Consider the following 18235-nt stretch of genomic DNA (forward strand, 5'->3'; position numbering starts at 1 on the left):
CAAAAGCATCTAAAGGACTGGTCACTTCATGTTGTATTAAAGGCAAACAGCTTTTTTTATTTTTTATTTTAAGTCTAGTTATTTTAATATGAATTTATATTTGCGCAATTTTATTTTACATAATTTTGTCTCATACATTTTGCAATTTCAGTCATATGTTTTCTCTCTCTCCTTGTCTTAGGTCATCCCAACCTGACGCTGCCCGTGACCTCTTACGACCAGGTGATCCTGCAGGAGTTGAAGTCACCCAGTCCAGTCACCACCCCACGATCTGCAGGGAGCCCCCATATCCTGTCCCCCAGAATTCTTCGCTCCAAGAGCCCGCTCAGTCCTGTGGAGGCCGAGAGCTTCAACTGGCCGGACGTGCGCCGGCTGCGGTCCAGATACGCCCGCCGCAGCCCCGAGCAGACCCCGCCTCGCCTCGCCCCGGTGAACCGCAGCACCTCCGTGCCTGAGAAGATGCTGGACGCTGCTGCACCGAGATCCATGTGGAGGCACTCCAGCTACTCTCCAGGCTACAGTGCCCCATTGGACACACTGACAGCCTCCGACACCCCCTCCGTGGTCCCGCTCTACAAGCCCCACCAGGACAAGGCCTCCGCAAGGGAGGACAGACCCATGCAAATGTACAGATCAAGCTCCCTGGATCAGAGGCTGGGCACGCTGGACGTGAATGAGCTGAACCACCTCCAGAGCAACGATGCCACCAGCGGTTACTACATATCTGGTCAGGCCCCTCTGCCCGACCAGCAAAAGGTCATCATCGTGGAGAAGCATGCCAAGGCTGAGCCATCAGAGGAAGAGAGAGAGGGAGATGGGGGGTTAGAGATAAAGGATGAGGAAGAGCCTGACAAGAACTACGTTCAAATCCGCTCACCCACCTCCCGGGAGAAAATCTCTATCATGGCTGTCATTGACCGTTGCAGGGCCTACCAGGAGTCAGACGAATACAGACAGAGGGAGGACGGTGGGGGGAACGCGGACCAGGCCACTAAAAATGGGAAGGTAACAGACCAAGGCCAAGGTCCCATCCCCAATGAGTTGGACAGTTCCCAGCATTCCCCTGTGAATTATAGCAAAAAGACTGAGAATAGCCAGCACAGCTTGGTGAAAAACCTAAGAGAAAAGTTTCAGAACTTGAGTTCAAACCCACTTTAAATTTTTCTAGAACCTTTAGTTCAGACATATGAGCCTTGAAAATTGGCCTACTAATCTTTTGTTTTCCTTCCTGGTCTTCTTTTTGGGCTGAGACTTACCTTTTGTGTAAGTAAATGTAAAATACTGAAATGGAAAGAAAATGTGCTCAAGTTTTCAACCTTATGTGCAGGTTACTGTTACTGCTTCACTATAAAAGCATGTCAACCTCATACTGTGCCAGTATACACATGCAAACCATTTGTCAAATTTCTACCTGGTAACATTTTGCCTTCATCTTCAGTTCTCATGTCTGCATTTTCCATATTGACTTGATATTAATCTCACAAGTTAATCATGGCAAAATAATGATTTGACTCCATTTTGTTTTAACATATTTTCACATTTGATGTTTTATCTGCTGGTTTACCATGCAGTTCCCTGTGCAAATTTGAAAGGATATTGATATTGAAAGGATCAATCATATGAGTTGTAATAATATAAATTACTTGGTTTTAGTGCCAGATGAAATGTAATTTTGTAAATATCTGTACATTTGCCACTACTCATAACTCTGGATATTACTTCAGTTGTAAAGAATATTTATGCATTCATCTGGTTGTTCATGGTAGTGGGAGTCTTTCTTACATATTTAAGACACATACGTAAATATGGGGCAGTGAGTAAATGTTTCATTCCTCTCTGTCTGGTCAAGCTGTTTAAAGACAGCTTGACCAGACCTAAAATACTTTCTATTACTGCTGTCAGTTTCTGACAAAAAAAAATTTCTATAATTTTTTATTTTTATTTTCCTTGGTTCCAATTCCAATTAACTCAGAACAGGGTCAAGGATTTGAATTGTGTTTGTGGGGATTTCATAATTGTAAATAACATGGATACATGTCTGTGTAGTTTAAACAATACTCTTGTTGCATCTTTGACTAAACTGCATCTGACCACAAGCCAAGACCAAGGCGCACAGTTTAGTCTGTTGTAATGGAATGTTGTACCCAAGCCACTGAACCTACTGTTCTCTGTGGTCAATGTGAGCCTTTGCTCCTTGCACAGTGAAAGGCAGGCCCTACACCAGTTCCTTTTCACATCAACTTAGTTGAACGTAAAACACAAAATTTAGTTTTGTATTATATATGGAAGTTAAGAGTTGATTACATTATTCAAAATATTTATATTAACATCTCTTTATTTCAACCAGACAATAGAACAAAACTGTGGGTTCTGTTCCATCACTTTGCATCTCTGACATCCCATTGTGACCCTTAGAAACAGGTATCTTTGCTTATATGAATGTGAAAAGAATATTGACCTCAATTAAATGATTAATAGCTGGTGCGAAGGCTGAGTCCAGCAGTCCAACAGGAAGGCTCTCACTATTGGGAATTACCCATCATGACTTGACCTTTAGTCCTGTGGTGTTATTGTGCCAGTTTTATAATTATGTTATAGTTGGAGCTAATAATCTATGGAGCTCTCCTACCATGCACTGTGTATTACACTATTTTCCACTACTCAAGGCTGTAATTATTTCCATTATTTCTGGAACTAATTCCCTTAATTATTTTATATTTCTCTCCTTATTTATTAAGCTGGTGTACATTTGATATACAATAATCAACTGTCTTTATACTGTATAAATATCCACCTATATATATGTTATTTTATCCCATTTCAGAAACTTAACTGTACAGAAATGTTGTCATTTTTATGTTTCCTGGATGGGGCATACATTCCGGATTAAAACAACAAATGTCTAGAGATTGACTACTGTAATAGGTACTGTAAGTGGTTTTGTGTCCAATCAATGCCAAGCAGACATTCCAGCAACTGGTAGTGGGTATGCATTTTATGGAGACATTAACATTTGAAGAAATGTTTTCTAGAATTTACGGAAACGACAACAACAAAAAAACTAGCTTATTTTAAATTTTTACATTACATAAAGCGAGCCATTTTGTTAAATTTTGACAATAGGTAATATTATTACTTCTCAGCTTTGTGGAAGACTCTGGTGTAAGACTAATATACTTTGGTACACTTGAGCTAGGTGCTATGTGTACATGGGTAAACAAGTAGGGCAAATACATGTATTAAATTAGTTCATTTTAACTGCATTTCTTTTTGTCTAATAAATACATAAACTGTCTGAGGTCTTTAGGTAGTCCATATGGTCTATTATAAGGTCCTAGCAACAAAAACAGCAACCTAAAATACCTCAGTCAGTCAGTCAGTACCGTAGGGCCTTTTTTTATTATTTTTTTTTAGAAATGAATATAATTACAAAACCAGTTAGCCCAATATTAACGAGATTAGAACAGCTCTCCAAATGTGTAAAGAGGGTAAAATTAATGAACAGCAGGGGGGTCATGTGCTGTTCAGAGAAACATGTGAGAGCTGGGTTTTTTTAATCACAAAAACGAGAGCATGGTTTCCTGTCAGTTCATTATGAGCCTCTTCTAAGCCATTATCTGCTTTGGTTTTAGCTGAGTAATGTAATAATACTTGCTGATTGCGTCTAAAAACAGTTAGATCCATTTAATCAAATCTCTCATGGATGTTCTGATTCAAGTCAACCTTGATCATTTATGGAGATACCACATCTGTATTGATTCAAAACTAACATCTTGCAGAAGTAAAACCGAAGATATTGTGTACATATAACCCTAATTCCTTGGAGATCAATATGTTCTTGCCTGGCTCTACATTGGAGCAGTCATTATTTCCATCTCTTGGTTAAGCAAAAGACCATCAATACATATTACAGTACTGGGCTAGTTCAATCTTAAGGTCACCCAATTTAGAGCCATGAGTTATTGCTTGTGCATACCTCATAGATAGTAGATGTTTATGATTTTTTTCTTTTTTCACCCAGGTATCCCATTTTAACTGCTCTCAATTTAATTAGAAATAGCAGACCAGATGGATTTTTTTAACAGATGGACCATCTTGACATGGTGCATCTATACAATTAGACTGAGCTTGTTTGTTTCCACTTCAATTTTTCTATTGGGCAGGGGTACGAAACCCTGGTGTAGGAGAGCCATAAGGTCTCTGATTTTTGTTCTCACTGTACAATTGGCAGATAATTCATACCCATGAATCCAGAGGAGTTTGGTGCGTTAACTGTGTAGCAAAGTGCTTTTATTCATAAATTAGGCACTGAGTAACATTGAATACTAGCAGACCCTGCAGCTGTCCAGGACCATAGTTCCAGACTCCTGGCCCGGGGAATGAACCGCTCCACTGGAATGACCAGGCTAAGGTCCTTACAAACACCCCATTTTCCATTTAGCGTTTGCATTTATTTAGCCAACTTTACAATACGGCAACCTATACAAAGCATTTTATGTCATTCTTATTTTTATTTAAAAAACCCTATCCACTCAAAAACGCTTTTTTTAATGGAATCATGACTTTCACTATGCAGATAGATTTCTGTGCAGAACTTGTCACCACAGTGCCTTTTTCACATTCTTCCACCGTAGACGGAAAGCTTCTTCATACTTCCCTGAAATTTGAGTTGGAAACACACACATACAAGGAAAATTTGTGATGTCACAAATGTGTCAAATCTACCATGGATCACTGTGAAAATTACAGGAGAGCGATGCAGTGAAATGAAACTTTAGCTCACAGAAGCTGACTAGTTGGTGACATTGTTGTGACAGTTGGTGCGTTGAAGATTACAAACTGTGCAGTTTTAGGATGCAGTCCCGTGGTAGGAACTTTGTTACACCTGTTACCAAAGGAGCCCATTCTAAAACAAAAATGGGTGGAATATGTTTATTAAAAAATAATGTTGATATACCTGGCAGCGTTGAGGGAATCCATGTTTGGAGCACACATTTTACACACTACACATTTTACAAAATTTGAATCCGGATGCTGTGCTGACTATATATCCTGGGACCACAGCAGCAAGCTTTGCCAATTTGCACATTCATAGATTCAGGAAATCTCAGTGAGGGTAAAGGTGTAGGCATGCTACTACACCATTTTCAGTAGTTTATTGAATATGTTTTAGTGGGAAAAAACATATTAAACAAATATTATTCAATATAGAACATTTTTAAATAGGTTTTAAAATAGAGGGGTACTTTAACAGAAGAAACAATGACTTGCAAAATAAGTCTTTTTGGTAAATTAAGTGTACGGTAAAAGGGTCATTTAAAAATGTCAAGTTTTGTCATTACTCCACCTCGCCTGAAGTCACTCATTACCAGTACTGTGTTATTGAAACCTTTGCTGTGCACACACGCAGCTGTCCTTAAAGCAGTATTCAAAAACCCAGTGAACTCAGACAGACAAAGGACAGCTCAACCGTATAGTTCTTGCCTAGTGACCTGTGCTTGGGCTTGAGTTGTTAACAAAATCGGAACCAAAAGACAAAAAGGAATACCTGAATGGAGACCCAGCCCTGGAAAATGAGTTCTCAACAATCAATCAAAACCTTTTGTTTTCATGTTTCGCAGCATTTTTTCTGCATCCTTGCATCAAATCACACGCTGTACACCCATTTCCATTTTATCAATTTATCTGCATGTGGCATGTCCTGCCAGGCCAATGTGAGCACCAGAGTGCTGTGACACTGGATAAATCATTGTCTATGTCACATATGCTTGTCATTTTTCCTAAAGCCTGTACCACTTGGTAGTCTTAAGAAAACTGAGGTGGGAGAGAGTTTGAATGAATGTGCATGCTGCCATCAGTGTGGATCAGGTTAGTAAAACGGTGCGATTTTGTTTCAGTTAGCACTGTCACAACACAGAGAATAGAGCAGACACACAACTGGATAAATATGTGAAAATGGACAGAAAACATGTTTTAATCTGCAGAACATGGTCCACGGGTAAAAAAGAAAAGGGGAAATTCAAAAAAATAAACCTTAAATGTTGATTATTCAATACTTTCATTTGTATGCATTTGATTGATAACTTTTTGTGCTGTCAGTTTACGGATGTGTGAAGGTTGTCTTCGGCTATTCTCTGCCCCTTATGTTTTTAAAGGTGTCCACGTATCATGTGACTTATCTGTATGATCATCATAAGCAACAAATTGAGGAGACGCTCCGGAGCTTTGGGGCTAATTTGGTCAATTATATCCTCTTTGGATACTGAAAAGGGTCGGTAATGAGCCCAGTCGTCCTTATTTAATACAATTCCATGTACTCTTTTTTATGTGTGAGTCGGTGCAGCGAGTGGACATTCTTCCCTTTAAAACATCTGGCTACAAGAGGATGTTTTGGGATGTTGCCTAGTGTGTCATCCCTCCCCCTGTATAACGCAGGTTATGAACTCTATTAATAAACCGCAATTCTGAATTTGTGCGCTCAGCACAACGCAGACACGATTCCTCATGGGAACGGACCCTGAACGCACAAGAGAGACATACAGCTGAAATAAGAACGCACTACAGCTTTTACTTCGTGGAGATCAACCCGTTACTTTACTTCAGTTTTCATTATAAATACATTTTGTGGCCGTACCTCGCAGGGGATGGGCTGCGCAATATCAGGACTGGGCTCGGCACCGAAACCAACTGGAGAGGCGAAAGATGAGGAAGCCACCGCCACACACCTCAGCGAGGAGCAAATCGAAATGATCAAGGAGTCTTGGAAAGTTATCCAAGAGGATATCGCGAAAGTTGGAATCATTATGTTTGTAAGGTGAGTGATTTACCACGTTGTATTTCAGGTAGCAGGATTCTGTGGACGCTATATTGTACAGCACATTTGGTCTGACGCTTAAAGGCTGCCCGTGTTTTTTTCAACGAAATAAAGCAATCTCCCGCACAAACGTAAGCTGTTAAACATCTATATTATTATTTCAGCTGTGGGCTGATGACCGATAATTGACATAGTATGGAGTAGGCTATCAAAACCGGTTTGAAAACATTGGTTTTAAAAACATTATTCGATTTTAGCCTACTCTTTCTACCGTAAAATAGGATGGACAGTTTTTACTTGGCTTATTCCAATGTATACTTTGCCTGGCTTTGTCCTACAGAAATACATGACATAACGAACACATTAGACCAGTCTACCTGTGTACACACATATGCATGTTTCTTACAATAGCGCACGTACAATCCCTCCCCAACACAGACACACACCTGGGCATTAATATAAATGTCTTTCATAAGGCTCACTTACACTAAACTAGAAACAACGCGTTGAACGATTAGTATGAACTGACCTACATTTAATTAATGACAAAAAATAAATATATCCAGCTTCATAATATTGAAGGTTACTTCCGACGTACATTTAGCCTACTAGACACACAATTAGTGTTTAGGCTCCAAGCCTTGCGCTCCCAAAGTTGCAGCACGAATTAATCATTTGTTGCCGGTCATTAAAACACGGGGTCTGGGACAGGTCCAGTGTTTTATTAGTACTGATATTGATCTACCGGCACATAGCCTACATTTATGACAGTACACAAAATAAATGAATAGGCCTACAAGCATTCAGTGCAATCGCACGTCATTCGTTTACGCCTCACAATTGTGTATGCGCAGGAGAAACTATTTAAGAACAGATCTTGAATTATCTATTCATCAACGGCGGACTCTCAGCAGAATTTTAGCGTTATTGTGCGCGGTATATAAAATCGCCAATAAAAAAGCCATTGCCATTTTATGTTTAGATGCTTCTGTCTCAAACAAATTAGATGATTAGGAACTTCCGTACAATCTTGCGATATTCACCAGAAAATTTGAGGATAACAGACAAACTATTGTGCTCCAACGCCTTTCGCTGGTGTGGCAAAAGGGCTTTATAGTTCTTACAGATGTCACCTGCAGTTGCAATATTGTCCCCCAACTTCACAAATTGACCAAATGAGATATACCGCCCTCGTATGTTCGTGGCTGGAATTCTTCAATTAGTTTTTTTTCACCAAATGGATTCCTATTAGTTAATAAAGACAAAGGTCTGCTCTATGCTTTAAATTGTTCTTTTGTCAAAATACTTTTTCCTCTCAAAACCATTTGGTTCAAATTGTTCAAAATATTAAATTACAAAGATATCAACAAATTATTTGTAAGTTGTATATAAAAAACAGTTTATTCAAAAACATAGAACAGGAAAAAAAAAGTCTTTTGTAGCCTACATGTGAAAGTAAATAGCTGGCTTAAGACAAAATGTATCAAATGAGAAATCTTCAGATATTTTATAGGCCACTGATCTGACGATGATAATGATTATTATTATTATTATTATTATTATTATTATTATTATTGATGATGATGATGATGTTGTTGTTGTTACTATTTTAAACCTTTCAAATCTTATTGAGACATTTTAAAGGTATGTTGATAGCAGCTTGAATTACATATTCTAGGGTGAGGTACATACTGAATAAAACAAACAGTGCTACCAGCACAGAACACAAAAAGGAAGAAAAAAAACAGCTTGGGGATACTTCTTTTCACTTGTCTCAAAGAACTGTGAGAGTTGTTGAGACATGGATGCAGGGGTGTTGGCATTTTGATTATGATGAATCCACTGGTCAACATGCCCTGTAAAATGTAGCTCTGACTTAAAACACCATGACCAGAGGCAGTTGCTGGTTTGTGACACAAATGTGGTGGTGTTAGGTTGCCAGATATCAGACTGTTTTCGGAGAAACGTGCAGGCAGACAGTCCTGTGATGTGAGTGCAATTGTGAAACTATGCCTCTGGAGGAAATCCAGGCAGCTGAAATGATTGGCCTCAGCTTGTTGCCCTGAGACCACCACAGCCTTCCATGATTAGCTGCTCCTCCTGGCACCAGGCAGAAGTAATGTCTATCCTCTCTCAAACAGCATGCATTCTTTCATTGGCTTGCCATTTGCTGTTTGTTTAAGAAAATGCTGAGAAATGCTTTTTTTGTTTGTTTTGTATATATATACATATATGTGTGTGTGTGTGTGTGTGTGTGTGTGTGTGTATGTATGTATTTGTTTCGAAAATGTAATTAAGAATCTAAGATGGCAAAATGATTCTACATGTTAGTGCCAACACCAAACATGGAAACTTTAAAGTCTAGGCATTCTTATTGGAAAAGTATATTCACAGCTGCATTTGATTGATTAACAGTGTATAAACATGCATAGATGTTTTTTAATTAAATACACTTCCAAAGTGAGGGAAAATCATTACAAGAGAGACGACTGATAATACAACATGATAGAAATTAATCGGTAGGATGAAGGGAGCATTGAGGTGTTGATTGGTTATGAATAGCTATTCATAGAAAACAGCCAACTGTAAATATTAGTGAAAATACCACATCTTAGTTACATAGCCACTGTAAATGAATTAAGCATTTTGGTTGGGAGAGGGTAGCTTATTCATGTGACAAACCGCTGAATATGACCTTTAAATTTCTTTGAAATTATTGGAAACCATCTTGTGAATGGAATGGCTGACTGACTAGAAAGAATGAAACTCAGAGGATGCAAAAACAGATGGGAAATGTACAGCAGCAGAAAAATAACTCAGTGTTGGCCTCGTGCAACCTCACCATCGACCTGTCCAAAGCCTGAATATCAGGAAATAGGATAAACCTGCGTCAAATCAATGGTGGGCTCCCCAAAGCTGAAGTCAAGCCTGCTAAGCTTTCTTTGTTTATAGTCAATGCTGATGAGCTCCACGCTTCTAATGTGAGTTTATACTGGGATGCTATTTTATTTCTCTCAAACAAGCCTTATTTACAAAGGGGTGATTTTAGCTATTATGGCTTAGTTATAAAGGAGACAGGAACTTATTATTTATAGATTTTTATATTTGCAGGTTGCACACACAAATACGATTACTTTTCAATTTTTCCTCAAGAAGTAGAATTGAAATCCAAGTGTGTTTACACTTGGTGGGTTACTGTGTTCGGGAATCAGTATATAACTGTCATTCTTAGGATACAGTAAGTGTGCTGCACCACGAAGTACCCTTCTGAGCAAGGAACAAGCCAGGAATACAAAAGCGTTATCTCTCATCTATGTATATGTTGATACATATGTCTGACTCCATCTCCCTCCCACTCTGTAGATATGTTTGTTTCTATCCATCTGTTCACATATCTGCATATGTATCTGCCCTTTTACTGTATGTACATGAAATGTACTTTGCTGTTCAGAGGGCTAATGCTAATATAAATATTCTAATACTTTCCCTGGGACATTTCCGCAAGTGGAAGTACAGCTGTTTTTCCATCACATTAATGGATCAAATGGCCCCTCCACCTGCCAAATTAAATGACACTCTATTATATTAAACACTTCTGTGTTATTGTTGTAACATGTAGACCAAGAAAAGGCCGTGACCACAAAGGAATCAAGCATTAACTGTATGTATTGGATATTTTGGCCAATCAGAAAGATTGCTTCTTTGCCATTTGTTTTCACCTCCTAGTAGTGGTGCTACACATATACATGGTTGATGTCCCTCAGTGGTTCACCAAAAATACAGAACAAATAGGAGGCAGTGTAGTATTAAGGAACTGGTCTTATAATTCAAAGGTTGTAGGTTTCATTCTCACCTAGCATGCTGCCATTGTTCCCTTGCTTGGTATAAAATTATCCATCTGAATAAATGGATTTTATGTCTAAATGTAACCCGAGCTCTTACTTTATTTGAAAGTAAAATGCAATCGTCTAAGGGATGAGTGCAAAGTTATTCTCAGGGTTACTGGAAGGTGTAAATGCGGATTGGTTCGGTCTCTTCACACATGAGATAATTGAGGAAGAATGCTGTGGGTGCAAATGGAGGAGTGTGAAGACGTGCTAGTCTTTCATACCCTCCTGTCAGGACCCACTGAAGGGAAGAGCTAAAAGGGCTAAGCTTTCGAACAACAGTGCCAAGAGTCAATGTGAGGAGATGGTTTAAAAAAATTCCACACAGGGTGACATTTCTTTGCACCTATAACCACTGTCCTGAAGTCAGCATTTTTTCATCAGTGAGGCTTAGTGTTTTGTTAAACATGCACACGCACACGCACATGCACGCGCACAGTCAGAACATTACACGGGCGCTGCCATGAGCTGGCCACATGACCAGCAATGGCACATCCCACGAGCTGAAAATCAAATAAAAGGAGAGTAGTAGCATGGATAATTGGCTGAAGCAAGAACATTAGATTGGCTTCCTTTTTTTTAACTTGTTTCAATGGATCTCCTAACGGAGGGAACAAGAACATGGCATATGCCGTGTGTGCAGATTGCCTGCGCAGGGCTGTGGAATCAATGAGAGGAAGGACACTGTGTCTGAACCTTGAGCATCACAGTGGGGATGGGGGCACCCTGTTGTTTCTGTAAAAGATCTAATTGTACATATGCATATTGAGTAAAGGTAGAGGACACCCCGCAAGGCTGCAAGACAAAAATAACACTTAATGAAAACTGACAGTCTTTAAGCCTGATTTTTGATGTGTTCACAGTCTGCCACTTACACCCATAGAAAGTGCCAGAACAGTGCTTGACCTGCTCTAACTGGAGATACAGTCCTTGATATGCAAATTAACATCTTGCAGCTTCAACATCCCATGTCAAATATGTATCATACTTCTCATCTTGAGTGGGATTGAATTTGCACAGCTTGTTACGAACAAGCATCCTCACACATCTGAGTGGGAATCAAAAGCACGGAAACCGATAAAAATATCTGCAAGAAGCTTGTAGAGGGCGTGTTCTGTTTCTGTCATATGTGCATTGGCAAAAGATTGAAAAGTTCAAGCAGGAAGCCCCATTAATTTTCACCTTTCAGCATCTCCCTGGACAAAAGGCATATGTAAAGTGGCGTGGCAGGCAAAGGCTTAGACACACCCCACAAGCTCTGTGCAAGCAGAGAGGAAGCAGCAGTGGTCTGGTATATCTGTGCTCTCCACACTGTGACTGCTGCTTGGAATAAAGCACAGTGGGGCTCCTGGTAATGAGGGAACTGCCAAATGCTAAAGGCTTTTTCACCACAATCAAACCTCTGGTCATAGAAAAGTGTGGGGGTTTTGGAAATAAGTCAGCTCACTGCAGCACTCATAATGGATCACATCTCTCTTCAGCTGGCCCTGCCCACCTAAACGGCCTCCATCTCCTGCAGCTTGCTTCTTTGGCCTTCTTTGTTGCCAAAATGTCAGTTCCTCTATCCTTATTGTGAGAGTATTTTCAGCATAGAAGGTTAAACTATTTTGGAGATACTGTGGGCCAGTTTGACACGAAACACCCTTACGTCACATTTGCGGGCTCATACATGAATGCACTAGGCAATGCATGTGAAGAGGACTTCCTCTTTAACTGACCTAAGCTTTCTAGGAATTCTTTGCACTGATAGTGGGAAGTCCAATGTAATTAAAAACAGCAACTAACTAGCACGGTGGCCTGTGAAGCATTCTGCAAACCCACCTTATATTTGCATAATTTTTCTGCAAAATCAACCAAATCACTTTTTGTATGCACTTATGTAAGTCGCTCTTACATAATGATGCCATGTGTTCACTGGAAAAGGAGAATTGTTGTGATTTAGAGACACCATAAAATATTTTTAACGTTAGTCAATCAGCCTCTCTTGAGAAACAGCTACAAAATCTACTATAAATTTACTATACATATATATTCAGGGCAATCACAATCAAATCACAATCAAGTCATATGATTAGATCACAAAATCCAAAAAGGCAAATTTAAAAATACATCAGTAAACAAGTGTTGAAGACTGAAACTTTGCCCACATATCTTTGCCATAATTCAATTTAACAATATAAATTAGCTCCACGATCCATGCTGCATTTTAACAGAATTTTTTTTTCTTAATGACAAGACACATATAGCTAGTGCATGCTATTCATTTCCATTTTCAAACAAATAGTTATTCTCATTGTCATAACCAAGACCTATGACCTTGCAGCTATAAGTATTATAATAGAGAGAGATGGTTAAAAAAAGCAAAATATTGATATGTTTAAGTGGTTTATGACTTCTATTCATGGAGGCTAATCTGTTGTCTTGGCAACAGGTTGTTTGAGACCCATCCGGAATGCAAAGATGTTTTCTTCCTGTTTCGAGATGTGGAGGACCTGGAGCGTCTACGGACCAGTAAGGAGCTTCGAGCACATGGGCTGCGGTCAGTCGCCATCCCCATACCCCCCTGGTTCTTCCTGCTTCCTCATTCTCAATCACCACACCCTTCTCCTCCTCCTTACGTCTTTAAGGACCTACGCATTAAACAGGAAGGCAGCATCTCACAAAGCCTTCAGCGATCGTTCTCATATCAGTTCTCTGATCCTGGAGAGTAACCGCCTCTCAGGTTGCTCTAAATCTGTGTCTTTGGTTAACTCTCTTCGGCCTGTTTGACATGCAGCAGAGGGAGAAAACTTATTTTGTACAAAGTCAAGGAGGTAAGGCACATAGTAATATGGGAGTGTAGCATGAAAAGAAAATGGGGACTTTTAATGTTGTAAATATTTGTTCCAATATATGTTTCATAAGTATATTTTCAGATTAATAGACATGGGTGTAGCCAAAAAGACAAAAAACTACATTTGGTCTGACACTTAAAATTGGGTTGGGAGCCACTGCTTAAGTATGTAGTTTATATAATTCATGGTAGCTTGGACAAGTTAGGAATCTGACCTAATAATTACCTCTAATTGTGAGTAAAACAAAAATAATTGACAATAACACGCCAGGATTTTAAAAAAAAAATTTTTTTTAATAGCTTTCAGTTTATTTTGTAAGTTGCAACTTCTTCGGAGAGCTAACAATCTTTATTTTATTAATTTGAGGACACAACACAAATACCAGCCACCACAGTACATGTACCACTTTGTTTAGCTCTCAAGTATATCAGCCATTTCCTACCATGAAAGGCCAAATAAAATGTATTAATCCAGAGGGTTCCACTTACAATATGTCCACCTGAGTGGTGTAACAGGAAATGGACTGTAAATGTGCTGCACTACACCATGCATGAAAAAGGCCAAGCAGTCCTCTAATCACAGCCGGATACTGTGTAAATACCTTCCCTACCAGAGAGGCGGAAATGGACTGTGCCATTGTTCATTTTGTATGCATTGAAATTAATGCAGTGAAACTTTTTAAGATGATTTGGAAGCATTTATGACAGCAAAGTACACTGTACGATAAGAAAGTGCCACTGACATAAAAGGCGTCACAGGTCGTTATAAATTGCAAAATAAAATCTAAATTATTTTCATTGGCCAGTCAGTTGCTGACTATTGTATTAATTTGATGAAATTATTTATTTGTAGAATGGATCTCCTTATGGAGGGAGGGAGGGGGACAGGGTTCACGTTTATGTCTATGTTTATGTCATACATATTCAGTAAGTAGATTGTATGGTATGTTGGTGTGGAGCTAGGCATTTTTGAGTGTTGCCCTCTCTAATGGTACTCATAAGTCCTGTAAGAGATAATCAAATTTTCCAGTCATTTCTTCATTTAGACATGGGAGGCCGGTGCAGTCCCATTGAAAAGCTCTGTATTGTCTATATAGGGTGATGTCCTTCATTGAGAAGAGCGTGGCCAGACTGGACCAGCTGGAGAGGCTAGACCAGCTCGCCCTTGAGCTGGGGAAGAGCCATTACCGATACAATGCTCCACCAAAGTACTTTGGGGTAATTCAGCATCTTAAATCATCGGAAACTAGTGCTGCATCAGCAAATGTAATACAGTAATATAAGATGAAGACATTTTCTTGTAATTAATTAGCAATATTACAGACCCGTAATAGTTGATATACAACAGCTTTCTATTGGTTTCCTTCTCCAAATGACTTTTCGTATGTAGTAAAGTTCCTCATAGGGAATTTCTGAAGGTAAGAGTGCTTACGAGTACCTGTGTCCTTTTACATTTGTGAAATGTATCGGTGTTGAAATGGAGATAATTTTCAGTGGTCATTTCCAAAGTTCCAGTCAAAATTCTAAAAGTCCTCAATGGTTTTCCAGTATGTGGGGGCGGAGTTTATCTGCGCTGTCCAGCCAATTCTGAAGGACAACTGGACGCCTGAACTGGAGGAAGCGTGGAAGGTACAAGCAAATCTGCATGGTTTTCTTGCTTACCAGCTAGGTGGTGACATTATCCATGTTTCTGAGTATGAAACGAAAGGAATATAAGCCTTACCTGAAATTCTTGTAGTGCTAACAGTTTCATTTCAGTTTGCTGAAAAAGCAGATCATGAAGTGGTAAATATAAAGGAACCCGTGCATACTGGTTACATAAGCAATGGACATTCATCAAATTCCCTTGACATAACACTTAATACAAATTATTTAGAAGGGTGGAACTGACAAAAGTGACTTACTCAGCATTTAATTAGCTAAACACTTTGGTATCCCCTTTGGTATCCCCTTTGGTATGTGTAATATCACATGATATCATGTGCGCGATGTTGGACACAGCATGAAGAATAGCAGTATTCTTTTTAGTGGTTATTAAACTTTCAACTGGAATCTCAAAGAGGATGCACCACAGGTGTGCAGACTTGTATAAGAAATTGAAAGGTTCCTTCAGTTTGAATGTCACGTTACACTGTCTGTACCTTCATGAAGCTTAAAATAGTTTTTTTTTAAAGTAATCAAAGTCAATTCTGACCAAACTATCCCATTCTCTTTCATCTTGCTTCATGGATTTAAAAGAATCAAATTTCTCTGTTGAATCACATTTAAGGTGTACCATATTTTGGTATTTGGCCAAAATGGCTACAATCATCTAATAAAGTGATGATTGTTGCATTGCTTCTCAGGAACTGGTTTTTAGTCAGCCAATTTAAAGTGCATTTGGATATTGGAAGACAGTTGGTTACCAAAAACTAAGCTATCCTTTGTATTAGGGACTTTGAAATGGCATGAGAAGGAACCATGCTCAGCTCACATAGATTTCAACAAGGAACGCAATCATGTCCAACCATGTAAAGGGTTCCGCCATGATTCAGTTCTTATTTTATATTCAGCTCTCCTCGGGTGGGTCTTGGATACAGACAGACCTTTCTCACATCATAAAGCAACAGAACAGAACTCATTGGCTGCAGGGTGCTAAGGTTTCTTTTATGCCACTGATGTACACTGGAGGTGAAAACTGCTTCTGGCAGAACGGATGAGGTGATTGTTCCTCCAAGAACAAGGAGTACACGAAGGACGTTCCACCGTATTTCCAGACAGACTCTGACAAGCATCGCAGCGCATTCAACAAGAGCCTGCCCACAGGCCACTCGGCACCCTTGACCTCATGTCTGAACAGCACTGATTCACTAGCTACTGGGATTAACCCTTTGTGAAGCTAAATACTGACTGGATCTTCAGTATTGAACTGCTACATTTATTGCAGGTGGCAGCACTTATAAACAGAAGGTTTTCACACAGTATACTTTTATAATATATAAAAATATCCATTGTCGAGATGATATTCTTGACCTTACATTCCACTCCCTTTGAATTATAAAGTTGCTTCTTGCTTCAAAATGTAAGCGTGAATTAACTTTGTAAATGTCAAATTTCCAGTATGCTCCAAATGTACAAATTACATCTACAATTTATTTTTGACAGGGACACAATAGTAGTACTACTACTTGGGTTTGCTTCAGATCCTGTAGTAGAACGCAGAGGAAGAGAAGCAGAGAAGATAAAAAGATATGCTGTTTTTAGGTGTCTGGGGCTTGATATGAGAATAATATTTATGGTATCTCTCTGTTCATACAGTTTCTTGATCAACTTACTAAGTTTTCTTACTGTTGCCCTATACCAGTGGTTTTCAACCTCAGTCCTCTAGGTATGCTGGCTTTTGTTCCAACCACAACTCTGGCCTGTGTTAGGAAATACCATGTAAACCACAAAGAGCAATGTTCTATATTCACACTTCAGAGATCAACTATTATAATTTTTTTTTTTTTGCACAAGATGTGCTACAAGATAAATGACTCCTTCAAAAAGATTACATTAATTGATTTAAATTGTAGACTAACCGGTAAAATCAGTGGTGTCCTAATTTGTGGGCACCTCATCACTGAAACAAAATCAATGAGCCAAGCCCAGGTCCCAGGACTGTATTAATTCTGAAAGAACTTAAAACCTTTTTGCAATTAACCTTAATTGATCACAAGATTGGTAGCAGCTATAACCAGTATCATGACCAGAGGCCCCAGACCTGTGTTTGAAAATCCCTGCGCTATAATGTACTTTGTGCTTACATTCCTGCCTATAAGGGGCCTCTCCTTTCATCCCCCAGGCCTTGTTCATGTATGTGACCAGTATCATGAAGCAGGGCTACTTGGAGGAGGAGAAACACAAGCGCAACACCCTGGTTATCTCCAGCAGGGAGAGGCCGGAAAAGAAGAGCACAGCCCTGTAGGAGTCTGCCAGAGGAGAGCTTCCCAATGGCTGTCGCCCCTAGAGACTGTGACCAATCAGAGGAGAGACTGTCACGTGTAGCTTAGCTGTGTACATAGTGTATTTATTACTTTTTATTCATTTTAAGTGGTGTACATGTTTTCATAGTAATTAAAACTGCAGTTAATTTCAAAATTCAAATATTACTTCTTCCAAAGCCACACTTTGGAAGTCTTAAGAATGAAAATAATAATCATTCCCTGTCAGAGCTGCTTCACTGGATTGATAAACATCCTGCAGCTCCAGGAATTCCTCTAAAAGCAAATTAATTACTTTGTATTTATCAGGAAGGCTCATATTTTAATTATTTTGAAAATTCTGGTGGGTCTGACCATGAAATTCTCAGTACAAAAAAAACACCATCCACACAATAATTCAGCATTTAGTTTTGTTGTATGTTACTCTATTGCAAAAATAAAATGTTTGATTAAAAATGATGTCCCCGTAAGTCCCCATCTATTCAACAAAATGCTCACAAACCAATGATACACAATGTTTTCATACCAAGACCTGTTCATCTGAAGTGCATGTATGTGTGTACAGAGAGCACTGAATTAAGACTACGCAATCAATTCTCTACTGCACTGACTGTACACACCACATTCTCTGCATGGGTACCAAGACTTACAGTACTTTGAATAAAATCCAAATCATACTATATTCTACGTAACAAATGTGTTTTATGTCTAAGAGGACAGGTGAAAGTAACTTAATGAT

At 39.1% G+C, this 18235-nt stretch overlaps 2 protein-coding genes across 6 annotated transcripts in view; both read left to right on the plus strand.

The window, feature by feature from the left end:
- The window catches only part of LOC135250121 (pleckstrin homology domain-containing family G member 3), a 69682-nt gene extending 66775 nt beyond the window's left edge, over positions 1-2907 (plus strand). For all 5 annotated transcript variants that reach the window (XM_064326121.1, XM_064326129.1, XM_064326112.1 and 2 more), the window contains one exon: positions 182-2907. In XM_064326121.1, the coding sequence (XP_064182191.1) occupies positions 182-1158 (977 nt within the window). In that variant the 3' untranslated portion in view covers positions 1159-2907. The remainder of the gene's footprint in view (positions 1-181) is intronic.
- Positions 2908-6240: 3333 nt separating this feature from the next.
- xgb (x globin) lies at positions 6241-17942 on the plus strand. Its single transcript, XM_064326179.1, has 5 exons — positions 6241-6814; positions 13133-13240; positions 14632-14752; positions 15083-15163; positions 17358-17942. The coding sequence occupies exons 1-5, from the start codon at positions 6645-6647 to the stop codon at positions 17478-17480; spliced, it is 603 nt and encodes a 200-aa protein (XP_064182249.1). The 5' UTR covers positions 6241-6644; the 3' UTR covers positions 17481-17942.
- The last annotated feature ends 293 nt before the right edge of the window (positions 17943-18235 follow it).

Source organism: Anguilla rostrata, chromosome 1 (genome assembly GCF_018555375.3).
Source record: "Anguilla rostrata isolate EN2019 chromosome 1, ASM1855537v3, whole genome shotgun sequence".
Taxonomy (NCBI): domain Eukaryota; kingdom Metazoa; phylum Chordata; class Actinopteri; order Anguilliformes; family Anguillidae; genus Anguilla; species Anguilla rostrata.